Source organism: Haliotis rubra, unplaced genomic scaffold (assembly GCF_003918875.1).
Source record: "Haliotis rubra isolate DU_JTF1 unplaced genomic scaffold, ASM391887v1 Scf4, whole genome shotgun sequence".
In the NCBI taxonomy this organism is placed as follows: domain Eukaryota; kingdom Metazoa; phylum Mollusca; class Gastropoda; order Lepetellida; family Haliotidae; genus Haliotis; species Haliotis rubra.
This window is the reverse complement of record NW_025767079.1, coordinates 690,463-718,251: the sequence shown is the minus strand read 5'-3', so window position 1 is coordinate 718,251 and position 27,789 is coordinate 690,463. Positions and strand designations below refer to the sequence as shown.

The 27,789-nt window shown below is 39.6% G+C and overlaps 1 protein-coding gene and 1 long non-coding RNA gene across 2 annotated transcripts; one reads left to right on the top strand and one right to left on the bottom strand.

Annotated features, from left to right (window-relative positions):
* Positions 1 to 4,292: 4,292 nt before the first annotated feature.
* On the bottom strand, positions 4,293 to 27,461 carry LOC124287247. The gene is made up of 13 exons (XM_046723746.1): positions 27,322 to 27,461; positions 25,353 to 25,437; positions 23,711 to 23,784; positions 23,018 to 23,077; positions 21,433 to 21,597; positions 18,681 to 18,866; positions 17,507 to 17,692; positions 14,526 to 14,624; positions 12,596 to 12,724; positions 11,894 to 11,995; positions 10,208 to 10,268; positions 6,668 to 6,762; positions 4,293 to 5,371 (listed from the first exon to the last, which is right to left on the bottom strand). Exons 1-13 carry the CDS (start codon positions 27,457 to 27,459, stop codon positions 5,243 to 5,245), a joined length of 1,509 nt encoding a protein of 502 aa, XP_046579702.1. The 5' UTR covers positions 27,460 to 27,461; the 3' UTR covers positions 4,293 to 5,242.
* Positions 6,536 to 25,867, top strand: LOC124287251. The gene is made up of 3 exons (XR_006901236.1): positions 6,536 to 6,603; positions 20,569 to 20,574; positions 25,855 to 25,867. It is a non-coding gene; the product is annotated as an uncharacterized LOC124287251 (long non-coding RNA).
* Positions 27,462 to 27,789: the final 328 nt, after the last annotated feature.

The following is a 27,789-nucleotide window of genomic DNA, read 5'->3' as shown; positions in this document are numbered from 1 at the left end:
TGTGTGTATCCATTAAACCATTAACACTCTGCAGTATGCTGCTGCAATGGATATATATAATACTGGAGATTTGAACATGATGTGTCAACACATCACAGATCACAACTTATCACAGACCAAGTTCATATACATGATAAAGGTACCAGCTACACCTAATCTAAGAAATGCCCAGCACTAGTCATCATTTAAAAGACACTAAATCTTTCATAATAAATCGGGGCAGTGGGGCAGCCTAATGGTTAAAGCGTTGGCTCGTCATGCCGAAGACCCGGGTTCGAACCCCCACATGGGTACAATGTGTGAAGCCCATTTCTGGTGTCCCCCGCCATGATGTTGCTGGAATATTGCTAAAAGCGGCGTAAAACCAAACTCAGTCAGTCAGTCATAATAAATCTGGTTCCAGGGATGATAAAATCGAAATTTCGTATTCTGTTATTTTGCCCCCTGATGGGAGTTATATGAACATGAGCATTAATTAAACACCTTTTTTAGAATTTGCACTACAGTAAATAATTAATTGTTTGAAACACAACAAATGAGTAGTATTCAGGTGAAACTAACTACCATCCTACAATTAATAAACCTAACACTAGCAATCAGTACCGATGTATTGACATGATGGTTGAAGTCTAAAATATTTATTTCAACAACACTGAAAAGTATCAACAGTCCACAAATTGGACAGTCTCATTTTGCAATGAAAAGTGATAGTGGTTGACCTAGAAATCAGCATGAGCTCTGACGTCAGTATGTAAAGTATCCCCCTGCATGAATGACATTTACATCATGTCTCTTCATACTGAGTCTAACTGGAATTCAGATCTCATTGTTATCGTTACTGCATGCTTACACCCGTGAAGATCAGAGTTAGAATTGATCTTCAGTAGCCAATCCTTGTTGTAAGAGGCAACTAAGGGGATTGGGTGGTCAGGCTCGCTGACTTGGTTGACACATGTCATCGTAATCCAATTGCATAGATTGATACTCATGCTGTTGATCACTGGATTGTCTGGTCCAGACTCGATTATTTACAGACTGTGGCCATATAGCTGGAGTATTGTTGAGTGAGGCATAAAACGAAACTCACTCACTCACTACTGCATGCTTACTCTGTGTGCCAGACATATAATAATGTCTGATGTGTGTGCACAAGTGAGTTAGTGAGTGAGGTAGTTTAATTTTACGCCGCTTTTAGCAATATTCCAGCAATATCACAGCGGGGTACACCAGAAATGGGCTTAACACATTGTACCCATGTGGGGAATCGAACCCGGGTCTTCAGCTGTCAAGCAAACACTTTAACAACTAGGCTACCCCACCACCCCTATGTCCACAAGTAATTGTTCCATTAATTGTCATTGTTTTTTTAGATTGGATTTTGTATCAGGTGGTGATCAAAAAAGTCTGGGACTTATTAAGGATTCCACAAGCTGTTTGCATATAAATAAGGAAAAAATTGTGAATATGGTTCATTAAAATCAGATCTTAATGAGTGCTTGCTACAGCTCAGAAAGACATTTCACTAACTTTGACTCACCAACGATATAGAAAAGCAAGTTTCTTGAGCTTTATGGTTCCAGTCTCAAAATGGCAACTTCCATTCACAACCACATTTTCAACAAAATATTTCAACAAAATTCTTGATTCAAAATTTGAGAACTGAACTGAGGAATAATCTTGAATGTTTCATAGATGGCCCTAGATTGTTTGCCTCTTCCATTTTAAAAGGCTATCCTGAAATGCCCTGAGCTTGTATGATTTGAAAACACAGTTGTACCTTCTTTCACCTTTCAGCGATGAGGTCAAAGGTGAAGGGCATGAAATGTCAATCTGATGTGACCTGTTATACTATGTGCTGAGATTTCTAATCTTATCAGATTTGAATGAGATTGTCTTCTTTTTGGAGGACTGAATCCAAGACATCAGCAGCCCCTACTTCCTCTTCATAAAGGACATGAAATAGTTGGTCCCTTTAGTTCAGATGTACAAATCACTGTTGAGTGAAGATAGTTCAATATCAAGACTCATCTTGAATACTGTGATCATTTACAAACTTGATTCAATGATTTTATCCACTCATGGGTCTAAGTATATGTATAACCCTTTGAATAGTACAAAAATAGACCTTCAGCCCAAGGAAAAAATGTTCCTTGAAATGTTCTTTGCAGGATGTTCCTTAAAATGTTCCATCTGGATTTAATAATCCGACACAGTTTTTTCTTTACCTAGCTTCTCAGCAGCGAAGACAAGAAGATGGCTGTTGGAGAGTGTCATCTGCTCCCTGTCTCTATCAATTCCGGTTATTCTCCTGGAAGTAAAAACAATATTGCCATTTAATACCACGATGGTTGCCCATTCTGACTTCTGCTCAAGTCTTTCAGGTCAACGCCTAGAAAAATTAAAAAGCGATGATTGGAAAATGATAGAAAAAGAAGGATGGACAGATGATGGACCAAATGATCAATGGATGGACCCAGATCAGATATTGACAACTGGATGATGGATGACACAAAACAATCCTGATGAGACAGATTTTTCATATTTAGGCCAGACCAATTTTATTTCTTGTTTCACGGAGCAATTTCTGGGCATACTTAACCAGAAAACTCTTAACTCAAACGAACATATTTACTAAAAGTCTTTCAAACATTCTAAATTTATAAACATGTTTGTATTTTCTAAAAAAATCGAAGTTTTTACAGACAAATCGGAGTGTGGATTTTGTATTTGAAAATCGGTGGTTGGCATCTCTGCATACAACATGCCCCCAAACAACACCCAACATGATCCATTGGAACTACATTCATACCCAGAGATCCCTCTGTGTGTTACCCATGAAGATCCAGGTTAGAATTGATCTTCAGTAACCCATGCTTGTCGTAGGAGGCGACTTACAGGATCAGGTGGTGAGACTTCGCTGACTTTCCCAATTCTGCGTAAATCAATGCTTATGCTGTTGATCACTGGATTGTCTCGTCCAGACTTTATCACTTACAGATGCTGCCAAAATCCTGGCATGCTGCCGAGTTGGTGTTAAACAACAAACAAAATCCTCTGTGTGTATCCATTAAACCATTAACACTCTGCAGTATGCTGCTGCAATGGATATATATAATACTGGAGATTTGAACATGATGTGTCAACAAATCACAGATCACAACTTATCACAGATCAAGTTTATATACATGATAAAAATACCAGCTACACCTAATCTAAGAAATGCCCAGCACTAGTCATCATTTAAAAGACACTAAATCTTTCATAATAAATCGGGGCGGTGGGGCAGCCTAATGGTTAAAGCGTTGGCTCGTCATGCCGAAGACCCGGGTTCGAATCCCCACATGGGTACAATGTGTGAAGCCAATTTCTGGTGTCCCCGCCATGATGTTGCTGGAATATTGCTAAAAGCGTAAAACCAAACTCAGTCAGTCAGTCATAATAAATCTGGTTCCAGGGATGATAAAATCGAAATTTCGTATTCTGTTATTTTGCCCCCTGATGGGAGTTATATGAACATGAGCATTAATTAAACACCTTTTTTAGAATTTGCACTACAGTAAATAATTAATTGTTTGAAACACAACAAATGAGTAGTATTCAGGTGAAACTAACTACCATCCTACAATTAATAAACCTAACACTAGCAATCAGTACCGATGTATTGACATGATGGTTGAAGTCTAAAATATTTATTTCAACAACACTGAAAAGTATCAACAGTCCACAAATTGGACAGTCTCATTTTGCAATGAAAAGTGATAGTGGTTGACCTAGAAATCAGCATGAGCTCTGACGTCAGTATGTAAAGTATCCCCCTGCATGAATGACATTTACATCATGTCTCTTCATACTGAGTCTAACTGGAATTCAGATCTCATTGTTATCGTTACTGCATGCTTACACCCGTGAAGATCAGAGTTAGAATTGATCTTCAGTAGCCAATCCTTGTTGTAAGAGGCAACTAAGGGGATTGGGTGGTCAGGCTCGCTGACTTGGCTGACACATGTCATCGTAATCCAATTGCATAGATTGATGCTCATGCTGTTGATCACTGGATTGTCTGGTCCAGACTCGATTATTTACAGACCGTGGCCATATAGCTGGAGTATTGTTGAGTGAGGCATAAAACTAAAACTCACTCACTCACTACTGCATGCTTATTTCTGTGTGCCAGACATATAATAATGTCTGATGTGTGTGCACAAGTGAGTTAGTGAGTGAGGTAGTTTAATTTTACGCTACGCTTTTAGCAATATTCCAGCAATATCACAGCGGGTACACCAGAAATGGGCAACACATTGTACCCATGTGGGGAATCGAACCGGGTCTTCAGCTGTCAAGCAAACACTTTAACAACTAGGCTACCCCACCACCCCTATGTCCACAAGTAATGGTTCCATTAATTGTCATTTTTATTTTAGATTGGATTTTTGTATCAGGTGGTGATCAAAAGTCTGGGACTTATCAAGGATTCCACAAGCTGTTTGCATATAAATAAGGAAAAAATTGTGAATATGGTTCATTAAAATCAGATCTTAATGAGTGCCTACTACAGAGATGTGAGGACAGCTCAGAAAGACATTTCACTAACTTTGACTCACCAACGATATAGAAAAGCAAGTTTCTTGAGCTTTATGGTTCCAGTCTCAAAATGGCAACTTCCATTCACAACCACCACACTTACACATTTTTCAACAAAATTCTTGATTCAAAATTTGAGAACTGAACTGAGGAATATTCTTGAATGTTTCATAGATGGCCCTAGATTGTTTGCCTCTTCCATTTTAAAAGGCTATCCTGAAATGCCCTGAGCTTGTATGATTTGAAAACACAGTTGTACCTTCTTTCACCTTTCAGCGATGAGGTCAAAGGTGAAGGGCATGAAATGTCAATCTGATGTGACCTGTTATACTATGTGCTGAGATTTCTAATCTTATCAGATTTGAATGAGATTGTCTTCTTTTTGGAGGACTGAATCCAAGACATCAGCAGCCCCTACTTCCTCTTCATAAAGGACATGAAATAGTTGGTCCCTTTAGTTCAGATGTACAAATCACTGTTGAGTGAAGATAGTTCAATATCAAGACTCATCTTGAATACTGTGATCATTTACAAACTTCGATTCAATGATTTTATCCACTCATGGGTCTAAGTATATGTATAACCCCTTGAATAGTACAAAAATAGACCTTCAGCCCAAGGAAAAAAAAATGTTCCTTGAAATGTTCTTGCAGGATGTTCCTTAAAATGTTCCATCTGGATTTATCGTCACGACACAGTTTTCTTTATGAGCTTTCTCAGCAGCGAAGACAAGAAGATGGCTGTTGAGAGTGTCATCTGCTCCTGTCTCTATCAATTCCGGGTTATTCTCCTGGAAGTAAAACAATATTGCCATTTAATACACGATGGTTGCCCATTCTGACTTCTGCTCAAGTCTTTCAGGTCAACGCCTAGAAAAATTAAAACGATGATTGGAAAATGATAGAAAGAAGGATGGACAGATGATGGACAAATGATCAATGGATGGACAGATCAGATATTGACAACTGGATGATGGATGACAAAAAACAATCCTGATGAGACAGATTTTTCATATTTAGGCCAGACCAATTTTATTTCTTGTTTTACGGATTTTTGTCCTCAGAAAACCTAAAGGCAGGAGCAAAAAATAAATAAAATAAAATCACCAGTCAAAAAGTATTTTACTTTTGGCAATTTATGAAGTGTATATGGGGCAAAAAACATTAAAAAAACATTTTTCTTGTAAGTTTACATTTTTGACCAATAAAAACATCATAATTTTATTTTTTGAGCAGGGAAAATATAATTTTATTTTTTTTCTTATTCTTTAAAAGATATGACAGGTGCATCCGTAAAACAAGAAATAAAATTGGTCTGGCCTTATGAAACACATAAATGGAACAGTCTTACTATGGAATATACAAGAATATCTGGGACACTAGAGCAAGCAACTTTGGTGTTTAAATCCCCATTGAAGAGTAATCAGTTATATCAGGGCTTGTCAGCTCAAAGCAGGGGAAAATTAAAGCGAAAAGGTCAACTATGTATACAATCTGCTGAAACCCTTTCACCCTGGTATGGGTGCTGTAGCACAAATGAGGGAAATCCTTATGTTCAAACCCATGACCAGAAGTACTTGAATGGCTGAAACAGTAACCCACGGCAACTCAGACCATGTGGACCAGAGATGCCTACCCTGAATCTAAGGAAAACGGAGTCACGACTGAAAACCAGGCCTGAGCACCAAAGGTGCGAGTTGGGGGTGAGCACGTGGTCAGCTCTGCCATTTTGTTTCACTTTCATACAGACTATGACATGCATTCAGGAAAAACTTTGTGAAACTTCATCGTCAATAACACACAATGTACACAATCGACACCCAAAGGATCACAAGCTAAAGTTCTGAATGCTTTACCAGTGTTCACTCAAATAAATCACCAGTGACTTACAAAATTGTATACCGTAAAAATAAATTCAGATTTTTTTCTAAAAAATCAGTATTTTAAAGAGAAATCGGAGAGCAGATTTTGTATTTGAAAATCGGAGTAACTCCGCCAAAATCAGAGTGGTTGGCATTTCTGTGTGGCCTTGCATGCCTGCTGGATGCCTGTCTACTGCCTACTCATGACAATTATTTGAAAGTTACCTTGATGGCTGTGACGAAGGTGTGAATGAGGTGATAGTCCGCTCCTCCATGGCCCCATCGCCGGGCGAACTCATCCACCTTTAGACTTTCTGTGGCTGAAAGATTGAAATCAAGTGTTAATCACCTACAGTAATCTCACCTGATTGAGCCGAAGGCAATTATTGACAAATGAACTTTAAATATTGTAAAATGAAAATCAATTACATCATTTACATGGGAACAGCATTGTGGAGGGAGACAGTTCAACATGGGAACAGCATCATGGAGGGGGGCAGTTCAACATGGGAATAGCATTGGGGAGGGGGGCAGATCACATGGGAAAAGCATCTGAGATGGGGAAGATCAGCATGGAAATAGCATCCGGGAGGGGGCAGATCAGCATGGAAATAGCATATGGGAGTGGGGTAGTTCAACATGGGAATAGCATCTGGGAGGGGCAGATCAGCATGGAAATAGCATCCGGGGAGGGGGCAGATCAGCATGGAAATAGCATCCAGGAGGGGGCAGATCAGCATGGAAATAGCATCCGGGAGGAGGGCAGTTCAGCATGGAAATAGCATCTGGGAGGGGGCAGATCAGCATGGAAATAGCATCCGGGAGGGGGCAGATCAGCATGGAAATAGCATATGGGAGTCAGCATGGGTAGTTCAACATCAGGGAATAGCATCCGGGAGGGGGCAGATCAGCATGGAAATAGCATCCGGGAGGGCAGATCAAATGGAAATAGCATCCGGGAGGGCAGATCAGCGAAATAGGGGAGGGCAGATCAGCATGGAAATAGCATCCGGGAGGGGCAGATCAGCATGGAAATAGCATCTGGGAGGGGCAGATCAAATGGAAATAGCATCTGGGAGGGCAGATCAGCATGGGAATAGCATATGGGAGGGGGGCAGATCAAATGGAAATAGCATCTGGGAGGGGCAGATCAGCATGGAAATAGCATCCGGGAGAGGGCAGATCAGCATGGAAATAGCATCCGGGGAGGGGCAGATCAAAATGGAAATAGCATCCTGGAGGGGGCAGATCAGCATGGAAATAGCATCCGGGAGGGGCAGTTCAGCATCCAGGGAAATAGCATGGAAATAGCATCCGAGAGGGGCAGATCAAAATGGGAATAGCATCTGGGAGAGGGCAGATCAGCACGGAAATAGCATCCGGAGAGGGCAGATCAGCATTGAAATAGCATCTGGGAGGGGGCAGATCAGCATGGAAATAGCATCCGGGAGGGCAGATCAAAATGGAAATAGCATCCGGGGAGGGCAGATCAGCATGGAAATAGCATCTGGGAGGGGGGCAGATCAGCATGGAAATAGCATCCGGGAGGGGGCAGATCAAAATGGGAATAGCATCTGGGAGGGGGGTAGTTCAACATGGGAATAGTATCTGGGAGGGGGTCAGTTCAACATGGGAATAACAGCAGGGAACAGCATTGTAATGGTCAAAATGTTAATTTCCTGTTATTTCATTTATACTGGCTCAGTTGGTTAAGGTAGTAAAACAAATTGTTAATAATATTTCCACCACTTTTCTTTTTCATATGACACCAGAATTCTACAATATTAAGTAATCATAATGGTTAAAAGGTTTATTCATTTGCTAGTTTTGAACACATTTCACTTTTTATGAGGTGCCAATTTTAAGTCAACCTTAATAAGAAGGGAGATAACTTCTAATTGGGGTGTTCAAAATCACCATGTGGTTTCTGCTGCATGCACATGGAGTCAGGAAAGAATGTTTTGAGGTCTGAAGTAATGGTAAGGCAATTTTATTCACTTATTGGACAATTCATTAGAAGGAATTTATTTGTAAATGCATTTTCTGTATTTGTACCATACATAATAACATAATTTTTCATAACTTAGGTTTTATACCTGTTTTGGACTTGACATATGGAAAAAGGCCAAGATTTCAAATTTTGTTCACTTTTGGCTTAAAAGTTGGTATGGAAGATATCTGAAATATTAAGCTTCCTGTTTATTTTGTGCAAATAAGATATTGGTTTTGCATTTGTGTAATGTCCAAGTTTGTGCTGTAATCTACATTGTCAAATGTACATGCCATTATGCAGTTGTGGTAAAATGGGTTTTTCAGCAAGCTCAATTTGTCGGTACTTATTAGGAGTTGCAGCTCGTATATTTCCCGATTGTCAGTGAGTGCTTTGAATTTGTCATAGGTCGGTCAGTCGGTCAATCCGTCGCCATGTTTCAGTTATCCAATCTAGAGCGTTCACTTTGATTGGAGAGGTATAAGCCAATCGCTGATAGATTTACTTTCATTATCCATGTATTCACTGGGATTGGGTAGCAATATAAGCACTGTAGCACTTGTCAGTAGTCAGTCCATACCAGCAGCTGGTTCAGAAGTGAGAGCTCCGTAGCACCATTACGGTCTGTTTAAGAACTAACTCCCCTTTTCCCACACCCATAGTTATGATAGGTTAATAATAAAGTAATAATATGGAGTAAGTAGGGTTAGACAGGGTGGGTAAATAGGATATTTTTGGATTATAGATTTTCGTGGGTGGGTGAGTTTCGTTTTACACTGCACTCAGAAATATTCTTGCTATATGGCAGCAGTCTGTAAAAAATCAGGTCTGGACCAGACAATCCAGTGATCAACAGCATGAACAAGCATGGGTTACTGAAGATCAATTCTAACCCGGATCTTCACGGGTTATAGATCCTAGGTTGCAGCAACATTACATAACAGGCAAGACAAACATGCTCAATAGTTTCATAGCAGCTGATGACATAGCAGACAGTCATGCCCATTATCAAATTATCTCTTATTACAGTTATGTGGTCTTTTTAATGCCCATGTTAGCATTTTCACAATGTCTGCAAATCAAACAACAATTCAAAATATCACTGATATGTATAATCATTGTTTACGATAAGTTGCTGAGTGACCAAAAATACATTAAATCATATTTGGCAAAATAATAAACACAAAGTGAGTGAGTGAGTGAGTCAAAATTTATCGTCACATCGGCAATATTTCAGCCATATCGTGACGAGAACAATTAATTTTATACATAGTAATTAATGGTAAATTGTAAAAACCTGTCAACGAAGGACAGTAGGCACTGTGTCATCTCAGCAATCACACGTGTACAGTTTGAAGGTGGATCATCTGACATTGTTTTAATCACTAGTCTAATATGACTAATCTAGTCATATTGAGTAATTTGTGTCTTTATAAGAAACCAAAAAAATTCATTAGAAGGGCAAGAATTCACACAGCATCCATACATTAAAATCCTGTGAACCTAGTCAAATCAATTCAATTCTTTATTGCATGAAAGGCCATAGGCCCACATACAAAAGAGATACATCTTAACAATGGCATATATATAATCAACTTCTAACTAACCAATTCTTTTCTTAACAAAAATGCATTGCACTTCTACTGACGAGCAGAGGTTACTGGGTTCCAGTTCTAAAATAAAACTCTAATTTGTTTCCAGCTGATCTTAGCTATACAGGATGCATTTGTACATGAATAAAGGAACTAATTTGACAATAAATGTACAGGTCTTACTTGTCTGTCCACTTAAGAAGTCAAACACTCTGATGCCATCATCAACACATGAGATTTCTCCCTGTCAAACAAAGCAAAACATGTCAGATCATTTGGTAATAATATGTGTGGGTTTAGAAGCTTTTTCAATGGACAAAACATTGTATAATTGCCATTAATAATAATGAGGGTACTTATACTGCACAATACTCCACACCACAGACGGGCATACTCAAAGAGCGCACAATCAGCACATTACCCCCGATAACCCAAGCTGCCTGTTAGGTGATTGAAGGTTCTAGTCATATGACTTATCCCACCAGGTACCCATTTGCTGCTGGGGGAACAGAGGCAATTTATGAACAAACTCACTTACCTAAGGTGAGACCACATGTATCACATGTGTTTTGTAGTGAAACTGACCTTTAAATATCCCCAGGTATTTGTCTAGGATTCCAAACTAAGTGCCTTATACAAATCATATTTTTCATAACTGTGACTTTCACAAAGTTTGTATTTTCTCAAATTTGACAATAAATTTGGATAATTCAGCATGTGTTTGTGCAAAGCCATTGTTGAAAAAAGTAAAATCTCATTCACACAGAATGCAGTGTCAATACTGCTGAGCTCCAGATAAGATTTAGCTCATGTAGGTACTGTACCCACTGTATTTTTTTGGAGTGGGTATTATGAATGTTGAGTGGGTATTTCATTTTCCGTTACCCACTGCTTTCAAATATGTGAGTATTTCAGTGATTTTACTCACCTAAGTATATGTCATTGAGTGCGTTTATTAAGCAGGTATGCACTGCCTTATGTCATATCTCATCGAAAACCAACTTAAATATAATGAAAAATATTTACTAAATAATCACTCATTTACAATCAAGTTGACTGTGTTAGCATTTCCACATAACTTAAACTTAGTCTGTAACTTAAACAACAGATCAAAATATCACTGATATGTTTAATCATTGTTCATAAGTTGCTGAGAGACCAAAAATACATTAAGTCATCTTTGACAAGATAATAAAAACAAAGTGAGTATCGCTGACTTCAGATCGTGTGTCAAAATGTAAAAGCTGCATTCTCGCGATTACTATTCAATGCGTTATTGGAAATTTTCGATGCGTATTTTACCCAGATATGCAGCTTATCGGCCGCAGAGTTTACCCGGATACGCAGGTTATCAGCCTCGGAATACTTCACAGATAAGTGCCCTTAGCCCGCAAACCAAGACAAACTGGAATTTTTATTAAAGTTCCTATTTTTCACATTTTATAATTAATTTAAATAATTTGATATTTATTTGTTATAGTGACTGACAGAATGAACTCGGTCACACAGAATGCATGTCAGTACTTCAGTATATGAATGTATTCACAGGGAACAGGACCATACAGCAATACAATGCGATGTAGTATTGAACCAGCATTCAGTTTTGCCATATTGTTTGTCATGTATGTCAGAAGCCCACAATTTCCAAGTGAAGGAACAAAAAAATGGTTAGTCACTAATCTGGACATGTCTGACAACTATGGCAACCAATATTTCAAAATTGTCGGCAAATTCAAAATTAAACACTTCCGCTGGGCAAAAAATAGCTTTTATCCTTGACCTTCCTTAAATAATTTGCAAACACCAATAAAATATTCGGAAAGTTGCAGATTCCATGTTACACTCATCAGTGACGTGAAATAAACTCACCCTGGTCCCATAGACCTTCACCTCACGTTGGCACACTTTCTTCGTAAAGGCCACCATTGTCAGGCTCGCTGTTGAGCCGCCTTCAAACTGGAAATTTACGACCTGCAAAGATATTTACTGATGCAGTCACTTTCCCTATCTGGTCAGCTAGATCTGTGTAATGAAAAAGAAATTTAAACAAATCAAACATTGATTACAATTTATGACTTATCAGATATGTTCTGATGAGTAAATATTGACATTTGTTTCTTTCCAACATATGCATATAGAAAGAAGCCATCTCTGTGAATATTCAAAATCTTTTGTGCAAAAAATACAAGAGAATATCTTATCTCACATTGGGTCATAAGTAGACTTTCTACAAATATAATTTAACTCGTTGACTCATAAGCCATATTTGAGTCCCTCGCTATACTACAGTGAAAATAACAAAAGTGCAGCAAAATTGACAAGTTTAGTGAAAATGGCAACAATAGAGTGAAAATGTTTATAACGTTCAGAAATATATTTCATATCTTTTTGAAACTTTAGTATTTCACATTTCATATATTCCTATTGCCCAAAAGGCCATATCCTGATACTTCAACTTTATGTCACAAATAGCAATTATTACAATCTGCAATCAACCCCACACGGACTAACATGACACTTTCAGACTAATTTTCAAGGCCTTGACCTCATTTTAATTTGACCTTGACCCACCTGGTGTGACATTACGTCATTATCACACTCATACACACATCTTCCATATGGTCCAGTCTTGAGGGCCTCTGTCACACTTTCAATGTCAGGGACATCTGCGATGACAGAAACTGGCCAGCCTCGGTTACCCTGGCAACCAAATAAAAATATCAGCCATGCTATCGAAAACATAGTGATATAATTGTGTCATGAAATGAATATCCTGATCTATGCCATGGTAAAGAAACAAATGCCAAATCGTACATTATATCAGTAATCTTTGATTTAGGTAATGAGAAAAAAGAAATGGGATTTCTCGTATTTAATTCCTGGGCTTAGTAACGGAAAATGACCCCTCTTGTTAACGAATAGAAAACCAATAATTAAGCCAAGGGCTTAAATTTTGGCAATGCTTGCAACTGAACAAAGTTATTCTAACACACGATAAAAGGGAATGAACGTTAATTTAAAAGGAATAAAACAGAACGCCTGAAGCATAAACAGTCATTAAAGAACTATCATAAACCTGAACTTGAATGACACCCCTTCTTTTTGATGAAATATTTACATACTTTACTCTGTTCTTTGGGAAGTGTCCTATGATACTATCATATTTTCTTGCGATTGAGTGTGAGTCATATGGATTGAGATTGTCTATTTGAGTACAGAGTACCTCCTTTTCTTGGGACTCCCAAAAGTTACGTATACATGAAAACCTCTAACTGCACTACAAACGTGCACTACAAGCGTTATGTATTCTGAAGTTTGCCATGTGCTTTTGCAAAGGGACGTCACACTAAACAATAAAATTTGAAATCGTAATTTAGCCCCATGGGCTTAATAACAGGAAAATATCCAGTTTCTAAGCCCATTGGCGTAATGACGAATGGGCTTAAATACGGAAAATCCTGGTAGTTCTTCTGTCAATGATGCCTCAATGTGTCAGGTTAATGTTAGACAAAAGTGGGGCAGGCCTCATACATTCAGTTTGTTGCAGAATTCCATGAACACAGGAACTTGCTGCCACACTGAGAAACACACCTGGGACAAATCTGGGACTCAAACCAAGGGACATAACTCTGCGTAGTGCCTCCTAATATGGCTGCTCACTGAACCTCTAGCAATCAATATGCAAAGTTCTTCTAACTTATTGGAAAGATTAAGTAATATATCGCCTTGTTCACAGTTGAGAACAATATAGTATGATATCACCTGCTGTTCTTGTCATACAACGAACAAAATGTTGATATCTGTAGATCTGACATTTTATATGATATCATGACTCATAACCAACCTGCAATTTGCAAATAATGGAACAACTCTTTGATTTATACACAAATTATTGTGACGTTTTGTGTACCATTTTCTGGCACACTATATTAAACAACACAAAGAATTCATTTTCTGTATAAATTTATAATCAAGTAACTGTTCATGTTGGAAAAATTAACTGAGCTTTTATGCATTAAAAAGAAAAAGCTGATCTCAAACCAAATTACCGTCTGACGAAACCTGAAAGTGAAATGGTAGCAACCTAAGGATTATGTCTCTCATGAATGAATGTCTCTGCAATGGCTCACACAAGACATTCACTCATGGGAGATAATCCTTAATACCACTGTAGTCTCGTGATGATCCGTGTTAGAATTTATCTTCAGCAACCCAAGCTTGTCGTAAGAGGCGACTAACGGGATCGAGTGCTCAGACTCGCTGACTTGGTTGACACATGTCATTGTGTCCCAATTTCTTAGATCGATCATGATGTTGATCACTGGATTGTGTGATCCAGACTGATTATTTACAGACCGCCGCCATACAGCTGGAATATTGCTGAGTGCAGCATTAAACAACCAGTCAATAAGTATAATTCCTCTGTATCTCATAGCCTGGTATCTAAATGTCCACACAAATGTCTTGCTAAGCAAAGACAACTCTGTTGATAAGAACTCACAGATTTGACTTCATCAAGGTAATATCTTTTCGCTGAGTATGGACAAGAGGTCTCTATCTTCTGTGGACAGTCCATGCAACGAGATGCTGCCCCCTTTGGCTGAAAACATATTACATTGTTTAATCTATGTCACATGATCATAACGGGTTCGGGTATTGAGACGGGTAGCCGGGTCCAACTCATTACCCACCCGTCCCGGGTATCCGGGCTACCCATCCCTGCCCTAGTGGAGACCGATATTTTGAAAGGATTGTATGTCTGAATTAAGAGAGCAGAGATAATAGCATTTAAACAAATTATGGAGCTGTCTATGTTCAAACACTGTTTTTTCACATTGATATACTTTGTGCATATGACGGGCATTAAAATATGCCTATTATCCTCTGCAGTTCTGCTGACATCAAATGAGCTGTTTCAGTCAATAGTGGTTAGTCATCTTCCTGAAGCAAAGGGGTTGACTGACTACAAAAGTCCCATTTCCATCCTTGTTGAGCAAGGCTGGAATTCTATGGCCTGATTGTAGTGCCACCAGTGGCCGTAAGGAGTCATGTCCCTTCTATTGACCAATCAAAGTCCACCCATCATATTAGTTTGAATTTGCTTCTGACAAAATGATGACACTCAGATGATCTGATTGAAAATCAAGATCTATATTCAGTGTATGAAATAAGCCAAAAACCCAGCCAGACATCAGGGCGGGTAACTTCAAAATGTTACCAGCACAAAATGGATTTATCCAGACCAGACAATCCAAAGAGAATAACTCCATTTTCAGTTACAATGAAAAATTAAAGATACGGTGAATTTACTCAGATGTATGGAACATGATATCTAAAATTTTTACCAGACCATCGGGCTGGCGAGCTGTAAATGTATACCGGCCGTCTGAAATCTAACCCGTCTCGGGCAGTTGGACGGGTCTTATTTCATACACTGCTATATTGTAATGAAACTGGTGATACCTTGCAAAGTGCATCCACGTACTTGCGCAACATCATGAAAATATTTTGAAATTATCTGTCCATGCCCTTTTGACTATAAGATTGCTTTGCAAATCTTGCAGTCGACTGAAATCCAATTTCATTACATGGCTTTGTCTGCACAGGCTCATTAGTCAAACCAAACAATAAACTGACTATCTGAAATTCCAGCCAAGAAAGTTATCTCCCTTGCTTCAAGAAGATGTGGTTATTGTGATTTGACTCTGTTTGACCAATCAGAATCAAATAATGACCAAATTTATACTAGAATACCACATAATGCCCATGCATTGTGTATAGCAGTGCAGTGAACTTACCTTGCTATCATAGGCAAAACAATGTTGTCTTTTTCCCATATACAGAGTTAGTTACTTGTCAGAACTTCCATATGACTTCACCAATTGTAGTGAATGAGTGAGTTGAGTTTTACGCCAATTTTAGCAATATTCCATCAATATCACTGCGGGGGGGCACTAGATATGGGCTTCATACAATGTGCCCATATTGGGAATCAAACCCGGGTCTTCAGCGAGGCAAGCAAACACCTTAACCACTAGGCTACCAATCCGCCCCCTCACTAGTTGCAGCCTTGAGGAAGTTATTGTAATGTTTGTATTGCACTGTAAGCTATAGTATGCATATTTTCACTGTTTACAATATTACATGAGAATACAAAGTGTGTCTGTAAATGTCTCTTTCAGTTATTTCTAATCCATTTTCATAAATTTCCTAATCCCAGGCCAAATACCTGCAGTGAGGTGAATCCTTATTGTTAAGTCCTGATTCATCCTCGGTTTAATACAACATATAAATGGGAGTCCAGGACACAGAAACAAAAAAGGTTTGGGCAAACTTAAAAATTAATTACTATAAGAATGATTAAAAAAGCTTGCGTTTCTTATAAGTGCTAATGTTAATAATGGTTATCACCTACGTAAGTAATACAAACATAACCATAACTCGAATCAGGGTCTTGTTTCACATAGCGATCTTAGCACTACAACTGCCGTAAGTCTATCAGGGATTTACAGGACGCAAATTCCTGCATCCTATATGTATAAAAATTGACAACGGACGTAACGAAATTTATAAGCGCATCCATACAGATGCAGAAAAAGTCCAAACATTTTTTGTAACAATTTCGATGAAGTAACAATAAGTCATCACTGAGTCTGCTACTAACCGGGTATAATTTGCAATTTAATTACTGTAACAATGTGATGAACATGATACACAATATAATAACAGTAACTGAAACACAACAATATTACAACATAGTATTAATAATATTCAGTCCAGGACATCTGAAAATTAAGAGTATGAGTCCCAGGGACCCTCACATAAAGGACTCAATGTATATCCCTGAGTCTATGTTAAACTATAGGAGTTACCGACAGTCACGACTAACGCTTTGTCTCTGAATACATATAACTTTAATTTTTCAAGTACTTTTAAATTCAAAAGGAGCCCCAGTGAGATGGAAGATACATTTTTGCCCGAAGTTACTTTTCTGATACTTATTGATAATCAATCGATATCCATTTAACGATGATCTATCTCTGCAAGCTATATTGATAGTCAGCATACTCAGCATTATTTAGGGCAGAAAGGGCTGGTCGTAAAGGAACATAATGTAGTGCAGGGACTGTGTGAAGACTACTGACAGTCGGGGCCCTGATAACAGTTGTAAAATATTAGAACCTGTGAAGATCCGGGTTAGAATTTGTCTTCAGCAACCCAAGCTTGTCATAAGAGGCAACTAACGGGATCGGGTGGTCAGGCTCGCTGACTTGGTTTAACACATATTATCGTATCCCAATTGTGTAGATTGATGCTCATGCTGTTGATCACTGGATTGTCTGGCCACTTGATTATTTACAGACCGCCGCCATATAGATGGAATATTGCTGAGTGCAGCATTAAACAACAAACCAACCAACCAGCCCCAGTTTAACAGACATGGATATAACCTGCATCCCTGAGGTATGACAAAATTTCCACCTTATCCCCTTTCCGGAAATGGCTGACATTTCCAAATGATGATATACGCTGACATTTCTTCTCCCCCATCCAACACTTGATGAGGTCCACATCATGGCAACACTTTCCCAGCAGAGAATTACAACTCTCTTCTTCATTCCTCCAGTTCCCTCTGACGAAGGCATGTGGAAAGTGCCAGAAACCAACCTGAATTGGAATTTCCGTCGACATATTTTTTTAAATATTGATATTTCACTACCTTGTGTTTAGATGCCATCAAAAACTATCCAAGACGGTTCCTCAAAACCATCTAAGCAGTCAGCTGTCAGACGGCTACATTAAAGTCTGTGAGTCACGATCACCCAGAAAGAGGTAAACAGGTTTGCTATCTACAACTTCCACAACAAACAAATGCAAATAGGGGGCAAAAACATCAAAATTTCAATATGTTGGGGGGTTTTTAACACAGAATTTTTGTTCTGTAATTATCTTTTATTTCAGAAACCCCTGTTACAAATTCCCTGGGCTGGAGCCCCAATTTGTAACAGGAGTTTCTGAAATAAAAAGATAATTAAAAAAAATATCTGTGTTAAAGAAAAATGCACATGAAAAAAACTGATCAACCATATTATTGCCCACTCAAGCTGAAAGTCTAAAGGTAGCTGCCTAAGAACTATCTCTCTCTCATGAATGCCTGTCCTTCTGCAAAGGTTCAAACAAAGCATTCATGAATGACAGATAATCCTTATTTTCACTGAATCTCACCGGCTATTATTTGAATTATTTCACAGATTTCACAAAGGAACCTCAGTCCTCTGCTGTAGTGAGTGAGTGAGTATGGTTTTACCCTGCTTTTAGCAATATCACGGCAGGGGACACCAGAAATGGGCTTCACTCATTGCACCCGTGTGCTGAATCGAATGCTTTAACCATTAGGCTACCCCACCACCCCTCAGCTATTGTTAGCATGTTTAAGTATGTGTTACAATCACCAAGCACCTGTGCAAACTACCACTTCTACAACTAGCACACACAAAAGGGTGCAAAAAAGCAAAAGATCCGGTTTGAATACATATGTGCAAAGGAAACAAACACCGCAAAGAAAAGAAAAATTGCAGTCAAAGCAAATGTCCAGATCTAAATATTCAAACCGTTTGGACGTTGGCAAGCAAAGACAATATCTTGGCTGCAATACCTTATCAGCTTTTGTAAAGTGTGTTAGATTCCCAAACGATGCTACTTTGAGACATCTAGTCTCCCCGAACCAGTATTTGATGAGGTCGACGTCATGGCAACACTTGGCAAGCAGAGAGTTGGAACTCTCACTTGCATTGCGCCAGTTTCCGCGAACAAACGAATGAGCAAAATGCCAGAAACCGACCTGGTTAAAAACAAACGTATACATTCATTAAATATTGGAAAGCAGTAATATTTACAGAAACCATTTTTTAGGAACCATGATGTTTTTGTATGGCAACTAAACACTATTTATCATACTTCACAAAAAATAGATGAAAATATGACAATTCTATGTTGCATAAAGAAAACTGCAAACACAGTTTTTACTCTTAAGCATATCAAACATGAAAGTGTAAAACAACAAACAGTAAACATTTCTGTAGACATTATCACACAAACTGGACTGAACTGCATTTGACTTCCCTCTCAAACACACGAACAAGTTGTCAACACGATTACAAGAGTTATCTCCCTTTGTCCACAGAGCTCAAAGAATAAAAATATTTTTGTTCTTATTTTTTTTCTCCAATGATCATCCAAACAAATACTTCACAAATAGGACCGAAACTTAATTTTGATCAAAATCAGTTCTTTTACCATCTTAATCTTGTACATGTGGCAACTGACTGCAGCAGGGCTGGGACGGGTAGGAAAAAATTGAATCGAGTACCCGCATGTACTTACCCGAATCAGAATCGAGTACCCGGAAATGTATGGAATACAACACTTCTGTCAACTTTCTGAATATTCAATCACGATTTGACAGAGATTATTATAGAAACTTGAAAGGATGGCAATAAGACATTGAAACTGATTTTAGACTATTTAATTTACGTCTGTTTAACTAAAAGAGTAACACCATTACTTACATTCCACGGCACTTTTCGTTCCTGCTGTTACCGTGACTTGACAACTCATTGCTCATGTGCAGATAAATTACAGTCGTTAATAATAACCTTCATTAACTGGACAATACCAAAGATGTAAACGTGTGTTACGTCAATGAAAAAGAAAAGTTATTTTGTCAACTAGTAAACAACTACCTTCAGATGTGATATTGTAACTGAACCTATAATGTTTTACATGTAGACTTTATGTATTTACATAGAATAAAATTTGATTGATGTAATTACTGACTGCAGAATTCTATACAAGATTTTTTTTCAGACCGGCAAACTGTAATGCAACTGAGTTCAGCAGCATCGCAAAATGCTTCGCTGGAAAGACTGGTCATGTTGTTCTGTTGCACAACTCAGTTGCATTACAGTTTGTCTATTATACATTACAGAGTACAGGCTAATACAGGGCCGTGAATAACTCATTGGCCGTATATGAAATATTTGTAGTGAGTAAATGTTTATCCTTCCAGAAGATTATTAAAAGTCGCATTGAAATACTTTTGTTTGAATGTAGGGATAAAGAAATGTATCTAAATGCTATTTTTTCACGTTTAAATAAAAAAGCCACAAAAACTGTTGTTATTTAAATATTTCTAAATTTGTATCTAAGTGAACAATACGTATCTTCATTGGAATAACTGTATGCTGATTATTATTTGTTAAACTATAAAATGTATAGTAACTGAATGGCATTATATGTGCTCTACGTGAATTGTGCTTCTATATATATTTCTTCCTATTGTCATGATAATCAGTCGAACATTATATCTGCAAATCAGAATGTGCTCTCTCAATAAACGTTCGTTTTATCATGTTAATTCATTAGTTTTAATTGAAATTCCCAACACATACAATCATTTAATTACAATCTCTCTTATGGTGAATGTATTAGAGTTACACAATGTAATGAACACCTTCATGTTCTACGTTGTGTTTTAGAGCAAGATGTTTGTGCATTGAACTTGTACTGCTTCCGCAATAAATAACATGGTACTATAGTCAGCATTTGGTTCTCTTGCCATTTGCATCAAGCTCAAAATGAGCCCAAACACTCAACTTAGTACGCGTGTCGTCCATTTTGCTCTAGGTTAGAATTACATGCCCTTGAAATTAGAGTTCTCTCCCTTTCCGGGTACTCGATTCTTTGAAATAGGACTCGATTCCAGCTGTACCCGACCCGGATTCGAGTACCCGAGTACCCGTCCCAGCCCTAGACTGCAGTGGGTGTAAGTTCAAAGTTGGTCAACGTGGAAAGGAAGGTAACTCATTAAATGAAAACAACCAAAAGGAGCTTTTGAAAAATGTCACATTTACACAATAAACCTTGATGTTTTTAGAAAAATATATACAAGCCAAATAATCTACCAACTGGTGTCTATCCATAATATAAATCAAATAAAGAATTGAATCAATTCATAAATACATACAGTATTCAACATATTTAGCACCCCAGGTGTTAAGTTAATAAAACTCCAAAAGGGGTGCTTATTAGGATATGAAAAGAAACAGGGGCACAAACTAGGAAGAGGTCTAAAATCAAATAAAACAGTCAGTCAACAGGAATTGCCACACATCGCAAACACATCCTTTCCATCTCACCTCAGTAACCTATATTACTTCTTTCAGTTGTTGATCACAATACAATTCAGTAAAAAAATTTGATTGTCAAAATTGGTTGAGGGGGCTGGAGGTGAAAGAACACTCAACATGCTTCATATTTCTAATAGGGAGCGTTTATTAGGGAGGCGACATTAAATACGTCAAATACAGTACACATACATACAAGAGCATAGCCCTGGAACTACTTACCGGCTCTGTGTGGTGAATATTGACCACTTCCCCTATCCTGCCGCTAGCGATAACCTCTTTAATCTTCCTGGCCCACGGAACATACCGGAGCACATGACAGACAGCCAAGCAAACATTGTGCTGCTTGCATGTCTTCACGATCTCACGACAGTCAGCCTCCGTAACCTGATGTTGGCCGCAACAAACATATAAAATTGGTACAAACAACAACATTATTTGCATATTTACTTCTGTAAAACTAATTCATATAGGGTCCATAAGAAGGTCACGGCACTTTGCGAGACAAGATCTCGTAGAGACAAGGTTTCATACCTTTTCGAATGGCCTCATGATTGACAGTTGACAGTAAGGAACCGATAATCCTTGCAGGGATAACAAATTTCCAATCTAACCATCCCGAAATTATGACTGTCAACAGCTGTGACAGCCAAGCATGGTTGTACACTTGGTCAGGTAGTAAAGTTATATTTGGCAGTCACGCAATTTGAACCAGAACTCGTTCTTGAATATACGCTTGTCACCGGAAATCTGCTTCCGGAAATTAGCTGGTCCCCGTCTCGCATATAGCAAGTTGGTATGCACAAAGGGAGCCTGGAACCTGCTTAGTACCTGAAGTAGCACCTTGTGAGATTTAAACAGGAACAACATTCAAGTGCCTCTGCTATTGCTTTTAAAGGTGAGGTGAGGTGAAATTGGGTTTAACGTCGTTCTTGAGAATATTTCGCTCATATGACGACGTGCATGCATGTGTATGTGAAGGTGCGGCTGCTTGTACTAGCCCAGACTGAAGCTGGTTTTATAGTGCTAGCCCACTGAGATACCATGCCGCAGTGAAGCATGAATACCCCACTTAGACACTTTATACTGACTCCGAGCCGACCAGTCCTTGACGTACCCATTAATGCCGAGCGCCAGGCAGGGACCAACAAGTACCATATTTTAACGTCTTTTGGTATGACGCGGTCGGGGATCGAACCCGTAACCTTCCGCTCTCCGGGCGGACGCTCTAACCACTACACCACGGAGGCGGTCTGCTTTTAAAGTAAAAGTAAATTCAAACTGCCTGTCTGTAATACGGTTCCAATCCTTTCCTAAACATGATAATCCCACTCCCAACACCCAAATATTCAACATAACGCCCCATATACTCAACAAAAATCCATCTTGTTTGATCTGAGAGAAATGATTTTGTCATAATTCTTGTACGTTCCTTGATATACAGTGAGTCAATAAGAAAGATGGCAATATATGGATGAACAACTTCTTAATTACAGTGACAGCGATGTTTCGATGAAGGTTCTAAGTGACTTATTGCTACCTTACTGATCCAACTTCTAAATGCCTCTCAAAGTCAATGAGAAGGTTTTCATATTGGTTTCAGCACTATTCCAGCAATGGGCTTCCAACATTATGCCAGCATGAGGAATCTGAACTGAAAAGCTGTACTAAACAAGTATGACATATTGGACACATAATTTGTCAGAAAATTAAGAATGATTAATTTTCATATTTTCTCAAATGAATCCTATCAACAAAGTATTTCTGACAGAACTACCTGAGCAATGTTTGAATCGTACACACTTACAGCCATTGGCTTCTCCAGCAGAATGTTATAGCCCTTCTTGGCAAAGGCTACAGCAGGATCCTGAAAGTAAAAGAAAGTCTTATGCCACTTTTAGCAATATTCCAGCAATATCACGGCAGGGGACACCACAAATGGGCATCACACATTTAACCCATGTGGGGAATCGAACCCAGGACGAGCGGATGCTTTAACCACTAGGCTACCCCACTGCCCCTATACATTTGAAGGAAAACTAGTGGTTGATGTTATGAGCAGCGATCGCGAGAGTAACACACATGTACGATGGTTTGGTGTGGTTGTTGTTTGACATCGATTGCAGCAATATTTCAGCTATATGTCTATGATCTGTAAATAATCGAGTCTGAACCAGACAATCCAGTGATCAACAATATGAGCATTGATCTTCGTTACTGGGATACGATGACATGTGTCAACCAAGTTGGCGACCCGACCTACCGATTCTGTTAGTTGCCTCTTATGACAAGCATTGGTTACTGAAGATCAATTCTAACCTGGAATTTCATGTCCCATGTTAGATGGTCAAGCACTGTAATAATTGTTCTCTACTACAATGCTGTCTGGAGAAAACATGCTCAAGTTGAATTTGCCGACATTGGAACAAAACCATTGCAAAATTTCAAGAAAAAGCTGGATAAGTCCAGATTGGATGATGCTGACATAAGGGTAACAAACCTTGTGGTCTCGGTCCACTGTTGTGATGATGACGCAGTCGGCAAACTTGTCTCTCTCGACTGCTTCATGCCAGTCTGTCAGGATAAAGTAATATGAAAATACAGCAACATTGTCCTGATATTTTAACACATGTGCTTTCTTGTGAGTATGGTTTTACTCCACTTTTAGCGATTATAAAGAAGAAATGGGCTTCCCAAATTGTACCCGGGTCATAGGCATGATGAGTGAACGCTTTAACCTCTAGGCTACCCCACCACCCCTACAGTGTAATGAACGAACACTTTAACCTCTAGGCTACCCCACCACCCCTACAGTGTAATGAACGAACGCTTTAACCTCTTGGCTACCCCACCACCCCTACTGTGTGATGAGTGAACACTTTAACCTCTTGGCTACCCCACCACCCCTACGGTGTGATGAGTGAACACTTTAACCTCTTGGCTACCCCACCACCCCCCACGTGTGTGATGAGCTTAACACTTTAACCTCTTATTACCCCACCACCCCTACGGTGTGATGAGCGAACACTTTAACCTCTTGGCTACCCCACCACCCCTACGGTGTGATGAGTGAACGCTTTAACCTCTTGGCTACCCCACCACCCCTACTGTGTGATGAGTGAACACTTTAACCTCTTGGCTACCCCACCACCCCTACGGTGTGATGAGTGAACGCTTTAACCTCTTGGCTACCCCACCACCCCTACGGTGTGATGATGGAACGCTTTAACCTCTTGGCTACCCCACCACCCCTACGGTGTAATGATGGAATGCTCTTAACCTCTTGGCTACCCCACCACCCCTACGGTGTAATGATGTGAACGCTTTAACCTCTTGGCTACCCCACCACCCTACGGTGTGATGAGTGAACGCTTTAACCTCTTGGCTACCCCACCACCCCTACGGTGTGATGAACGAACGCTTTAACCTCTTGGCTACCCCACCAACCCTACGGTGTGATGAGTGAACGCTTTAACCTCTTGGCTACCCCACTGCCCCTACGGTGTGATGAGTGAACGCTTTAACGTCTTGGCTACCACACCACCCCTACAGTGTAATGATGGAACGCTCTAACCTCTTGGCTACCCCACCACCCCTACGGTGTAATGATGGAACGCTCTAACCTCTTGGCTACCCCACCACCCCAGGCTTGCTTGCACTAGTCTGGACTAATTCTGGTTCGATAAAGCTTTTCCACTAGTTAACCTTGAATACTCTACTCAGACACTGATGCCAAGACCTCCATCATTGTGGTCAAAATGGTCAGTTATGGAAGGGGCTGCAGGGAAGGGGATCCGTTTGCCAAACTTGTTTGTTCCTAAATGCCACACTGAGCAATATTTCATCTACATTGCCCAGTCTTTAACTAATCGAGTCTGGACCAGACAGTTCTAACTCATATCTTCACAAGTCTCTCATCTTCTTGTTCAGGAAGATCAGACTCGGTTACATCAAAAACCATCCTTTAACGTTTTTTAAAAAGACAAAGTCTGGGTTCAAACAACCAACTTTCTACTCTCCTGGCACACACTTTGTCTACTAAACCAAGGAGGCTACCAAATAACTGAAAAAGGTTATACTTGACAGAAAATGCCTTCAGATGTTGTATATTCTGTGTTCCACAATTGTAATTGTTCTCTTACCTGTGAAGACATTGCTTGATGGGACGTTGTTCCTTTCTTTGATTTGATTTCTCTGATATTCTCTGGGTTCAGCTAATCCCACCACCTGGACAAAAATATCCTCAATCAATCCTATAAAGTAACATATGTTATATGTGGGATAACACTTTCTAAATGGCATTGTGAATTCACTCTATAAAGTATTCAACTGGACATATGTATTATATCAAAAAAGCAGCTAACTTCATCAATATATTAAATGAAATAATTTCACAAAATATTTGATCATCAAAAATATGAACAATTCAATCCATGCTTTTGACTACAATGCATTTCCTCCTCTCTGGAACCTCCTTCAGTCTTTGACAGGGGTGGTGGGGTAGTCTAATTGTTAAAGTGTTCACTTGTCATGACGAAGATATTGCTGGGAACATTGAAGCCCAAAGGTGTCCCCTGCCGTGATATTGCTGGAACATTGCTAAAAGCGGCCTCAACCATACTCACTCACTTTATTTGAGGTTAGTACATGCATATCTTTGACTAACAACGTCTCTCTCCCTAAGCCCTCCAAGTCTTTGAGGATAGTACAAGCATATCTTAGACTAACATCTAGTCTCTGAAATGAACATATATTACAGAAAAACCTAAATATAATCATAATGTATAATATAAAGAAGCCCAGAGATTTTCTTCATTTTAAAAACCTGAATCTTGACTTGCCACAGTTTCTTGACTTACATGGGCTGTATTTCATATATTTGTTTCTTTGTTCAGGGTCTGTATGCAAGATCAATCCATAACTCTGCCCTCATATGCATCATACAAGTTTGATCTGTGTGCAGGCCTGACACATTAGCTATCCAAGTTACAAGACCAGTTTTACAATAAGTGAATGAATATATTATTTTACTTTGTTTAGGCAATATGGCAGGAGACACCGGACATGAGTTTCACATATCGTACCCATGTGGGGAATCAAACCCGAGTCTTCAGCGTGATGAGCGAAAACTTTTACCATTGGGCTACCTCATGGCCCTAGGTGTACAGTAACTCCTGACTTCAGACTGTGACTGCCTAGGTCTGCCCCACCCCCGTCAACTCACCCTCATTCTATCAGGGTAGTGCTGTGCATAAGCTGCGTACGTGCCTCCTCGACTGCCTGCTCCAACCACAATACAGGTCACCGCACCAGTCTGTTGCTAGGTCTGCCCCACCCCCGTCAACTCACCCTCATTCTATCAGGGTAGTGCTGTGCATAAGCTGCGTACGTGCCTCCTCGACTGCCTGCTCCAACCACAATACAGGTCACCGCACCAGTCTGTTGCTAGGTCTGCCCCACCCCGTCAACTCACCCTCATTCTATCAGGGTAGTGCTGTGCATAAGCTGCGTACGTGCCTCCTAGACTGCCTGCTCCAACCACAATACAGGTCACCGCACCAGTCTGTTGCTAGGTCTGCCCCACCCCGTCAACTCACCCTCATTCTATCAGGGTAGTGCTGTGCATAAGCTGCGTAGTGCTGTGCATAAGCGTGCCTCCTCGACTGCCTGCTCCAACCACAATACAGGTCACCGCACCAGTCTGTTGCTAGGTCTGCCCCACCCCGTCAACTCACCCTCATTCTATCAGGGTAGTGCTGTGCATAAGCTGCGTACGTGCCTCCTCGACTGCCTGCTCCAACCACAATACAGGTCACCGCACCAGTCTGTTGCTAGGTCTGCCCCACCCCGCCAACTCACCCTCATTCTATCAGGGTAGTGCTGTGCATAAGCTGCGACGTGCGTGCCTCCTCGACTGCCTGCTCCAACCACAATACAGGTCACCGCACCAGTCTGTTGCTAGGTCTGCCCCACCCCGTCAACTCACCCTCATTCTATCAGGGTAGTGCTGTGCATAAGCTGCGTACGTGCCTCCTCGACTGCCTGCCCCAACCACAATACAGGTCACCGCACCAGTCTGTTGCTAGGTCTGTCCCACCCCCGTCAACTCACCCTCATTCTATCAGGGTAGTGCTGTGCATAAGCTGCGTACGTGCCTCCTCGACTGCCTGCCCCAACCACAATACAGGTCACCGCACCAGTCTGTTGCTCTGGGTTCTTTTTCTTCAGCATGTTGATGATTTTAGACATCGCTGCAAGGGTAGAAAATTAAAAATCAACAATAAAAAACTTCAAAATTAATATATTTCTCCTGAGGCCAGACCAATTTTATTTCTTGTTCTTTGGATCTGTTGGTCATATTTTTTCAAGAATAAGAAAAAAAATAATTTTCCCCACTCACAAAATAAAATCTTAATGTAAATGTGATATAAGTGTAATACCCTTGAAATCAGTGTGAAACCTAAACTCACTCATCTTATTTTTAGTTGTTGTTTTTTGTTTTTTTTTATTTCCATCCATTTCATAACAACAATACATACACATGCATATATATGTGCATATAGATGTACACAGGATTGT